Below are 10,847 nucleotides of genomic sequence, written 5' to 3'. Positions count from 1 at the left end.
GCAGCAACAGCAGCAGCAGCAGCAGCAGCAATTGCTGTTTGTTAGTTTCCTTTTGCAGATTCAATACGCGGTTGTCTTGGCGGGGATTGAGTACATCATATGCTCAGAGTTCGAAATCCCTGTGCTCGGCGAGAACAAGTACGAGGGTTCAGGGTTTAGGGTTTAGGGTTTAGGGCTTAGGGTTTAGGGTTTAGGGTTTACGGGCGCTGCGTAGCAGCATGTACCCCAGTTCCTCGTGCATGAGTCCCACCTGCGCCGACTTCGCACTACCCGTTCAGGCTCCACAGTTTAGGATTTAGGGTTTAGGGTTTAGGGTTTAGGGTTTAAGGTTTAGGGTTTGCGTGGCAGGCACGTGAGCGCAATGGGCTGCAACGTGGATTCTCGCGCCCAGGGTTTACCTGAAGCGAAGACTCTGTTTGATTTATCCTTTTCTGCCGACGCTTCCGTCTTCAGCAACGTATGTCTAGGGTTTAGGGTTTAGGGTTTAGGGTTTAGGGTTTGTGGAAAGGCGCGGCGCTGCATGTTTAGCTTGTTTCTGGCCTTGAGGGTTTAGGGTTTGGGGTCTCTTTGGCCTCTTACCCTTTTGCCTCCTTCCTGCCTCAATGGCAACACTATAGAGAGAAAATCTGTGGGTTTAGGGTTTAGGATTTTGGGTTTAGGGTTTAGGGTTTAGGGTTTAGGGTTTATGGTTTAGGGTTTAGGGTTTACATGCCTTTGTGTGCAGTTCGTCGTCACTGTGAGAGAGACGCCAGAGGGGACTGCCTATCTGAAGAGTAAATCCCTAAGCCTTCAGGATTTTTTAAAATCAAGGGTTTAGGGTTTAGGGTTTAGGGTTTAGGGTTTAGGGTTTAGGGTTTGGGGTTAATGTCTCCTTGCGTCTTTGGCTGTGTGTCCTTGTTTACGCCCTATGCCACATGCACTACAATTGATCATTTCTATTCTTTTTAAATTTATTTATCTTTAATTATCATTATTATTATTATCTATTTATTTATTTTATTTATTTATTTATTTATTTTATTAATTCATTTATTTATTTCACTTTTTCATTTGTTTCTTTATCTTCTGCCTCGCGGCAGAAGGAGCAAACTAAACAAGTAAATAACAAACAATAATAAACAAATAAATAAATTAAATAATTGAACAAATAAATAAGTATATCAAATAAATTAATTAAAATAATTAAATAAAATAAATTAATTAATTAGATTAAATAAATTAAATAATAATAAAAAAGGAGACAAATAAAAGTGTTTCTGTTTGTCCCCCAAGCCTATAAAAAAGCCCAAAAAAATGGAAACAGACAAAAAACGCAAATAGTGGAAAAAATTGGAAAAAAAGCGGAAAAAGTTGGAAATAAAAAGAGAAATGAGAATAAAAAGAGTTGAAGAAGAATAAGGAGAAAAGAAAAGAAGAAAAAAGGACAAAAAAGAACAAGAAAAGGAAAAAAATAAAAAAAAGCTGCGAGTTGCTGCAAAAATGAGTCTCTGGCTCTGCCCCGTTTTGACTTCAAATCCTTTATTCCTTTTCTTCATTTCTTTGCTCAATAATATCAAAATAAATAAATAAATAAACGAATAAATATAAGTGGCTTTGTTTTATTTTTGTGCTTTTTGACTTTTGCACTCCAAACACTTATCCTTTTTTATCATTTCTTCACCAAAATAAATCCAAAAAAAGCGGAAAAAATGAATTAAATAATAAATAAAGAAATAAACAAACAAACAAACAAACAAATAAATAAATAAATAAATAAATAATAATCAATTACATTTCTGTTTCTCCACAGAATCCCGAGAAGACCTGCACGTATACCCCGCTTCTGTGTAGTGTGGTTTTGGGGCTTTTGCAGTTAAAACCCTTTTGCGCTTTTTGCGATTTCTCTACCAAAACAGATCCAAAAAAGGCGAAAAAAGAGAAATAAAGAAGGAAATAAATAAAGAAATGAATGAATAAATAAACGCATTTGTTTGTTCCGCAGAATGCCGCGAAGAGCTGCACTTGTCGCTCGAAAAATACCCGGGGTCCGCGTTGTCTCTGTGGTTTTACGACTTCTGCACTTTAAACCCTTTTGTCCCTTTGCACTTTTGCTTCAATGTGAGAAATGTGGAGTGGAAAAAGAGACTCCGAAGGGCCCATCGCTCTCTGCTGATTCGTCTGGTTAATTTGTCTCCTTTTTCTCTATTCCTCGACACCCAACACAAGCTCAACCTCGAGGAGGGACTCTGGGTCGAGGTCCGAAACCCCCTTTTAGGGTTTAGGGTTTAGGGTTTAGGCTTCGCCGCCGCGGCGGAGGCTTTCGCCTCTGCGGGGGGGTTTGCGGGTGGGGCTTGAGCTTTAGGGTTTACCATTGCTGCTTCTGCTGTGCTGCTGCTGCTGTGCTGCTGCTGCTGCTGCTGCTGCTGCAGCTGCCAAGCGAGGAAATTCCCCCTCTTTGCTGCTCCGAATTTGGCTGTCAAAGCCAGGGCTTTTTGCTGGGCACTGGAGGCTCTTGTACTTATTTAGTTAGCCAACAACAAGGGTATTTTATTTCATTTTATTTAAATTGTCTCTTTTAATTGAATTAATTGTTTGATTTATTTGTCTCATTTTCGCTTATTTAACTATCTCCTTTTTGCCGTCTTAACTGTCTCCTTTTCTACTTATTCAGTTGGCCAACAACACGGGCATTTTTCATTTATTTTTACTCATATTGTCTCCTTCAGTTGATTTAATTGTCCCCTTTTACTCCCTTAATTGTCCCCTTTTACTTATTTAATTGTCCCCTTTGTATTATTCAACTGCCCTTTTTAATTTATTTAATTGTCTCCTTCTAACTGATTTAATTGTCTCCTTTTAATTGATTTAGTTGTCTCCTTGTAATTGATTTAATTGTCCCTTTTTATTATCTTTTTCCCTCTTGTACTTATTTAGTTAGCCAACAACAAAAGCATTACTTTTATTGTCGCTTTTTTATCTAATTGTCTCCTTTTAACTTTTTCAAATATTTTTTTTAAATTTAGTTGTTTCCTTTCATGTTCCTTTTTGTCTCCTTTTTGTCTCCTTCAAACCTCCTCCTAAACCCTTTTAAACCCTCCTTTAAACCCTTTTGAAGCCTTCTTAAAACCCTTTTAAACTCCTTCTAAATCCTCTTTTAAACCCTTTTTTAACCCTTTTGAAATCCCTTCTAAACCCTCTTTTAAACCCTTTTTAAACCCTTTTGAAATCCCTTCTACACCCTCTTTTAAACCCTTTTTAAACTCTTTTGAAACCCCTTCTAAATCCTCTTTTAAACCCTTTTTAAACCCTTTTGAAACCCCTTCTAAACCCTCTTTAAAACCCTTCTTAAACCCTTTTGAAACCCCTTCTAAACCCTCTTTAAAACCCTTTTTAAACCCTTTTGAAACCCCTTCTAAACCCTCTTTAAAACCCTTTGAAAACCCCTTCTAAACCCTCTTTTAAACCCGTTTAAAACCCTTTTAAAACCCTTTAAAAACCCTTTTAAAACGCTTTTTAAACCCTCTTTTTGTCTCTTTTAGTCCCCTCTTTTGTCTCCTTTTTTGTCTCCCTTTTGTCTCCTTTTTGTCTCCTTCAAATATCCATTTTGCCTCCATTTTGTCTGCTTTTTGTCTCCTTTTTGTCCCACTTTAAACCCCTCATAAACCGCCTAAACCCTCCATCAAAACCCTTTCTAAACCCTTTCCAAACCCTCATTTAAACCCTCCAATTGTCTCTTTTTGTCTCTTTTTTGTCTCCTTTTTTATTTTTTTTTTGTCTCTTTAATTATTTTTTTTGCCTCTTTTTTTCGCCATTTGCTGTTCGTATAAAACCAACCCGGCATCGGGGGCTGCTGGCGTTTGTGTCTCTTTTTGTCTCCTTCAAAGCTTCTTTTTGTCCCCTTTAAACCCCCTCACAAACCCTCATCAAAACCCTTTCTGAACCCTCATCTAAACCCTTTCTAAACCCTCATCTAAACCCTCGAATTGTCTCTTTTTTATCTTTCTTTTGTCCCCTTTTTCGGCCACTTGCTGTTCGTTTGGGACCAGCCCGGGATCGGGCTATCTCTATTTTTGTCTCCTTAAAACCTCCATTTTGTGTCCATTTTGTGTCCATTTTGTCTCGTTTTTCTCCCATTTAAACCCCGAATAAACCCCGCTCTAAACCCTCATCAAAACTCTTTCTAAACCCTCATCTAAACCCTCGAAAAGTGTTATGTTTGTCCCCTTTTTCAGCCACTTGCTGTTCGTTTGGGACCAGCCCGGGATGGGGGGCTATCTCTCTTTTTGTCTCCTTAAATCCTCCATTTTGTGTCAATTTTGTCTCTTTTTTTCCCCATTTAAAACTCCACTTAAACCCTAATCAAAACCCTCTCTAAACCCTCGTGTAAACCCTCGAAAAGTGTTTCGTTTGTGCCTCTTTCAGCCACCTGCTGTTCGTTTGGGACCAGCCCGGAATGGGCGGCTGCAGGCGCCTCGGCGTGCACTCGAAGAAAGGCCTCAAAGTCTTCGGGAGTCTGGAGAACTTGAACGAAGGGACTCTTCTGTTTCACGTGCTGGACCCCGCAAACCCTCCGCTGCTGTTTGTAAACCCTAAACCCTAAACCCTAAACCCTAGGAACTAAGCAGCACACACTGGAGACGACAAAACACGAAACCCAAAACCACAAACCACAAAAACCCTGAGCAAAAATAGCTAAACCCTAAACCCTAAACCCTCATTGCCTGCGATACGGTCTTGGGCTGCGCCTCTATCGCGGGTTTTTCGTCTCCTTTTATTTTTTTATTTTTTGTATCCTTTTAATATTCTTAATTTTTTTGTTTTTAAATATTTCATTTGTGTTTTATTTATTTTCGTCTTTTTATCTTTTCTAAATTTATCTATTTTTGTCTCCTAAAGGAAGTAAATGGAGTCAAAAGAAATCGGAAAAGAAAAAAACAAAAAATGAAAAGTTGAAACAAAGGAAGGAAAAGAAAGAAAAGGAAAAGGAAGACAAAAGGAAGAAGAAAATAAAGAAAATAAAGAAAAAGAAAAGAAGAAAAAAAGAATTTGGAGTATCTGTACTGCTGCGTGTGGGGTGTCTGTACGTACAGCTGGAGGAGGCGCGGGCGTTGCCTCCGCATTTTTTGTCGCAGTTTTCATTTTTTTCTTTTTCAAATAATTTATTTAATTCAATTCCATTATCTTTTAGTGAAGCAGCAGAAGTGGCGAAGTTGGGGGTCGATGTGCTGCAGCCCCTTGTCTCTTATCTGCAGCAAAAGGAGACAGAGCAGCAGCAGCAGCAGCAGCAGCAGCAGCGCAGGTCCACCCTCAGCACCAGCATCGCCGACACAAGCAGCATCACCGCCAGCAGCAGCAGCAGCAGCAGCAGCAGCAGCAGTTTCAATAATAAGTTCTATGATGAATGTCTTGCCAACTTTTGTGAAATTTATAAAACGGAAAAACGCCCGCCTTTCAAACGCAGGCAAATCGCGCTCACCTCCCCCAGGGCCTTCTTCTGTGCGCCGAGGGTTTAGGGTTTAGGGTTTAGGGTTTAGGGTTTAGGGTTTAGGGTTTGGGGTTCGGATTTAAGGTATACATGCGTGTATGTGCGTATACATAACGTTGTACTGCTCTCTTGTGTCTCCTCGTATTTCGGGTTTAGGGTTTAGGGTTTAGGGTGTATGTTTATGTATGTACGTGACGTCTCACAAACTTGCACACTGGATTTGACGAGTAGGGTTTAGGGTTTAGGGTTTAGGGTTTGGATGTTGTGCGCAGACAGCTGTCTGTGTGTGTTGCCGCTCAATCCCCACAGCGCTCAGCGCCCAGCGGTCAGCGCCCAGGGTTGAGGGTTTAGGGTTTAGGGTTTAGGGTTTAGGGTTTGCAGGCTCGCTGCAAGGGTCGAAGGCGTTTCGGGGGCTTTGTCTGCCGCACTACTGTTTGCTGCTGAGTTACCGAATTGGCCCCGAGAGGTTTTTTAGGGTTTACAACCCTGACGCAAAAATAGAGTTAAAAAGTTGGATTGTCGGGGGTTTAGAGGAGCAGCAAACCCCCCAAACCCTCATCAAGGCCCAGGTCCTAAACCTCCGCAGGATGCCCCCCGAGCTCAAGGCAAACCCCAAACCCTAAACCCTAAACCCTAGGCCCTGCACGCCCCGGCCCGCGCGCGCCGGCGGGGCCACGTCCCGCGCCCGCAAACCCCAAACCCTAAACCCTAAACCCTCGAGGGACGCTCCGGTAGCTGCGCAAATATCGCTTTTGCGGTGAACAACCAGGTCTAGGGTTTAGGGTTTGGGGTTTAGGCTTTGTGTGGAGCTGGGAAGAGGCAGCTTCGGCGCGGAAGAACCAGGACGAGGGTTTAGGGTTCAGGGTTTAGGGTTTAGGGTTTAGGGATTCGGGTTTGTGTGCAGGCGGACTGGAACGCGTTGGTGGGGGGCTGCGGAGGGTTTGCTGCAGCAGGCGCTGCAGCGGGAGCAGCAGCAGCAGGCGCTGCTCTGGAGGTTTTCGTAGAAGGCAGCAAAGTTGCTGCTGCTGCGCTGCAGCAGCAAATCCATAATCATATGCTTTCTTTCCTGGGGCCCCACTGGGTCTCTCTTTGCAAACTTCCTGCAGCACATGTTTGGCCTGGGGGGGCCCTCGACGGAGACAGAGACATCATTGACTTGGAGGGCATTACGCACCTCATCGTAGGGTTTAGGATTTAGGGTTTAGGGTTTAGGGTTTGGGGGTTGGGGTGTGGGTGGGGTGGGGTGGGGATGCGCGCGGCGCGCAGGGAGCACGGGGTTGTGTGCGGTTGGCGGAGGGTTTGGGGTTGTCTAGGGTTTAGGGTTTAGGGTATAGGGTTTAGGGTTTAGGGTTTGGGGTTGGGGCCTAGGGTTTAGGGATTAGGGTTTGGGGGTTGTGGGCAGACGGCGTACTGGAACGAGGTGTTCGAACAAACAGTCGTAGACCCCCAGCTTGTGCACCACCTACAGGCAAGCATTAGAATTTAGGGTTTAGGGTTTAGGGTTTAGGGTTTGGGGTTTGGCGTTTGGGATTTGACCATGCCTGAAAGTTTGCAATCCAGTTTTCACGGACTTAGGCCATCTGCTGGGCAACCCAGAAGACCAGTGTCAGGCGTTATATTCAGAATTTAGGGTTTAGGGTTTAGGGTTTAGGGTTTAGGATCTAGGGTTTGCGCAGACCTACGTCATCCGCTGGGCCACCCAGGACCTGTCCTTCTTTGATGCTGCTTATGTTTTATCTTTTTTGAAAGTCGCCGCTGCGCTGCTACGGGTAAGTTCATTTAGGATTTAGGGTTTAGGGTTTAGGGTCTGGGGTTTAGCGTTTGGGGTTTAGGGTTTAGGGCTAGGATTTACCATTTGATGGAGACTACGGGAGCTGCCTGCGCGTTATTAATGTTTCCCATTTCTTCTCGCTTTAGGGTTTAGGCTTGAGGGTTTGGGGTTTAGGGTTTAGCGCTTAGGGTGTGCGTCTAAAGGTTTAGGGTTTAGGGTTTGTTTCGTTCACTGGAAGTTTGGCTTTGAGGGACAAATTAAATTTCTTTCTTCTCAATCAGAAAACTCATTTAGGATTTAAATCAGTTTATTATTTATTTATTCGTTTTATTATTTTTATTTATTTATTTGTTTGTTTGTTTGTTTTATTTATTTTTATTTATTTATTTGTTTGTTTGTTTCTTTTGATGGCGGTCTCTTTACCTAGGGTTTAGGGTTTAGGCTTAGTCCCTTTACTTAGGGTCTCCTGCTGCTGGTCCTGTGTCGCTGCTGCTGCTGTGCTGCTGCTGCTGCTGCGCTGCTGCTACCGACGCCACTGCTGCTGTTTCTGCTGCTGCTGCTGCTATCCCCTTTGCTGGTCCCGCTGCTTTGGCTGCTGCTCCCGCTGCTGCTGCTGCTACCGCTGCTGCTGCTCCCGCTGCTGCTGCTGCTGCTCCTGCTGCTGCTGCTCAGGCTTTCGGGGCTGATGAGGGAGTTTCTCGTCTCGAGGGTTTGGCGCGTCGATTGGCTCCCCAGGGGGGGTTGCTTGACTCTGAGTCCCAAACCCTAAACCCTAAACCCCAAACCCTAGACCCTAAGCCCCAAACCGCAGACTCTGAGCCCCAAACCGTAAACCCTGAACCCCAAACCCTAAACCCTAGCCCCGAGGCCCTCAACCCGCAGTCCCAGACCCTAAACCCTGAGCCCCAAGCCCTCAGCCCTGCATCCCCATCCCAAAGCCCAAAACCCCAAACCCAAAATCCTGAAGCCCAGACTGAAGCCCAAACCCGAAACCCCAGTCCCTAATGCCCGAATTAGGGTTTAGGGCTTGGGGTTTGGCGCCGCATTTGGGCACGAGGCAAACCTAGGGTTTAGGGTTTAGGTGGGGTGCAGCAGTTCGAACAAAATGCTATTAATATTTTTCCGTCTCATTTTCCTCTTGCCTACTTCCCTAGGGTTTAGGGTTTAGGGTTTCCGATAGAGATTGTTCCGCTGCAGAGCGCAGCTGTTAAGCAGTCAGGCCGTAGCCCCTAGGGTTTAGGGTTTAGGGTTTAGGGTTTTCTGCTTTGTAGCGTCTCTAAGGCACTGTTCTTCAGGCGCCCTCGCCTGAAACCCTAAACCCTCAACATCCTCTGATGCACTCCTTCCGTGCTAATTTGCTGCAGCTGCAGCAGCAGCTGCTGCTGCAGCTGCAGCACTTACTACAGCAATGGCAGCAGTAGGAGCCACAGCTAGAGTACCCATAGCAGGAGCCACAGCTAGAGTACCCATAGCAGCAGCAGTAGCAATCGCAGCAACAGCAGCAGCAGTAGCAATCACAGCAGCAGCAGCAGCAGTAGCAATCGCAGCAGCAGCAGCAGCAGCAGCAGTCGCAGCAGCAGCAGCAGCAGTAGCAATCGCTGCAGAAGCAGCAGTAGTAGCAATCGCAGCAGCAGCAGCACCTACAGCTGTAGCAGCAGCTGCTGCTACAGCTGTAGGTGCCGCTGCAGAAGCTGCAGCAGCAGCAGCTGCTGCTGCAGGAGATAAGGCAGCAGTAGCTGCAGCAGCTGCAGCAGCAGCTGCAACAGGAGATTCTTAACAGCAGCAGTCGGCCCCTGAGCACTTGAGCGACTTCGTATTACCTCATTCAAATAATTATTTTAACTAATTATTTTTGATAATTATTTCAAATAACTATTCAAAAATAATTATCTAAATAAGTATTCTAAATAAATATTAATTTTATAATTTTTTACCATTCGTCTGGTGTCAGTGTATTTGTTAGCTGCTCTGGCGGTTGCACGCATTAGCAGCAGCAGCAGCAGCAGCAGCAGCAAAACGGGAGATATCTTTTCTATAGACGCCTCCCGTTCTGCTGCTGCTGTCGTTGCTGCTGCTGCTGCTTCTACTATTGCACGCAGCGCGAGTCAGTCTTGCAAACGCGAGCAGCCGCACCAACAGCAGCAGCAGCAGCAGCAGCAACAGCAGCAACGGCAGCAATAAACAAAAAATTAAATGGCATTTATAAAAGATTAATGCATGCAGAAGCATATAGATAAAGCAGAAATGCATGCAGCAGCAAATAATGGATTCAATAATAAAGACTTTTCTAAGCTGGAGGGGTAAAATGGCAAAAAGTCCCGAAGTTTCTTTTAATGGACTTTTGATTTTACTTTAATTTTATTTTAGTTTCATTTTAAATTAAAATGGAAAATGAAAAGTTTGAAAATTCGTCTTTTCGAAAAAGACAAACTCCTGCAAAGGCCTTCTTTGGGGACTTTGTGCATTTTGTACTTTTGTTTATTATATTATATATTATATAAAATATATATATTACATTATATTACAATATGTTATAATATATATATATATTATATTCTATTCTATATATATAATATAATATATATAATGTATATACAATATATATATAATATAATGTATATAATGATATATAATAATATATAATATATAATATAGTTCATATATAATATTCTCTATATTATATATGGAGCCTTTTGTATATTGTATTTCAAAGATGTGCTTCATACATTATGCACTTATGCACAAATATATATTATATATGCATAAACAGAATAAACAAAATATATATATATTATATAAATATATATAATACATATACACAAATTAAACATATATAATACATATTCGCGCATGCAATTGGGGGCCTGATGGAGCAAACCGCGCATTGTCGCTGCTGCAGCAGCAGCTCTGCTGCTGCAGCAGCAGCTCTGCTGCTGCAGCAGCAGCTCTGCTGCTGCAGCAGCAGCAGCAGCAGCAGGAGGGCCGCGTGTGTGGGGTGTGGCTCATTTCTTCTCCCTGTGCTGCAGAGAAGTAGTGTCTGAAGAAGTGTTTGGCATTTCTGCACAAGACACAAACCCTAAAAGAGCGTGTGTATCTTTCGCTCGATAAAAGAAAGACTCCGAAATTCCCAACCCCGAAATGAGGCAGCCCTTCGCGCCGTCTGTACACTCCAGAAACTTCATCCGCACTTTCGCCATCCGCGTGTGCAGCTCAGCAGCAAACCCTGCAGCAGCAGCAGCAGCAGCAGCGAGTTCAGCTTCAGCTTTCAGCGCTTTATCCGTATTATTTCCTCTTTTCCCCTTTTCTTTCTTCACTTTGATTATGCCTTGTTCATATTTATATCATAATTCCAAAAACTGATAAGTGTTATACTTGACGGCCCAGTTGCTGCTGCTGCAGCAGCAGCAGCAGCAGCCGCTGCTGCTGCTGCTGCAGCTGCTGCAGCTATTTTCGCTAATTTAGATGTTGCTCTTTCGCTGCCGCAGCTCCTAGAGAGTTACAAAAGCCACCACCATCCACTATTTACCATTTTAATTAATTAATTTATTTATTTATTCATTTTATTTATTTATTTTAATTAATTTATATCTTTATTATTTATTTATTTACCAA

General features: G+C 43.3%; 1 protein-coding gene across 1 annotated transcript; it reads left to right on the top strand.

Annotated features, from left to right (window-relative positions):
- Window positions 1-4,432: 4,432 nt before the first annotated feature.
- On the top strand, window positions 4,433-9,012 carry ETH_00005735 (Chromosome III, complete sequence, related; the record flags this gene model as incomplete). Its single annotated transcript, XM_013376283.1, has 8 exons — window positions 4,433-4,561; window positions 5,070-5,382; window positions 5,737-5,789; window positions 6,369-6,644; window positions 6,867-6,932; window positions 7,141-7,233; window positions 7,908-7,944; window positions 8,600-9,012. 8 exons carry the CDS (start codon window positions 4,433-4,435, stop codon window positions 9,010-9,012), a joined length of 1,380 nt encoding a protein of 459 aa, XP_013231737.1.
- Between the last annotated feature and the right edge of the window lie 1,835 nt (window positions 9,013-10,847).

The sequence above is a fragment of the Eimeria tenella genome, genomic scaffold (genome assembly GCF_000499545.2).
Source record: "Eimeria tenella Houghton genomic scaffold, Eth_scaff33, whole genome shotgun sequence".
Taxonomy (NCBI): Eukaryota; Apicomplexa; class Conoidasida; order Eucoccidiorida; family Eimeriidae; genus Eimeria; species Eimeria tenella.
The sequence above is the reverse complement of the archived record's forward strand: the minus strand, read 5'-3'. Positions and strand labels throughout refer to the sequence as shown.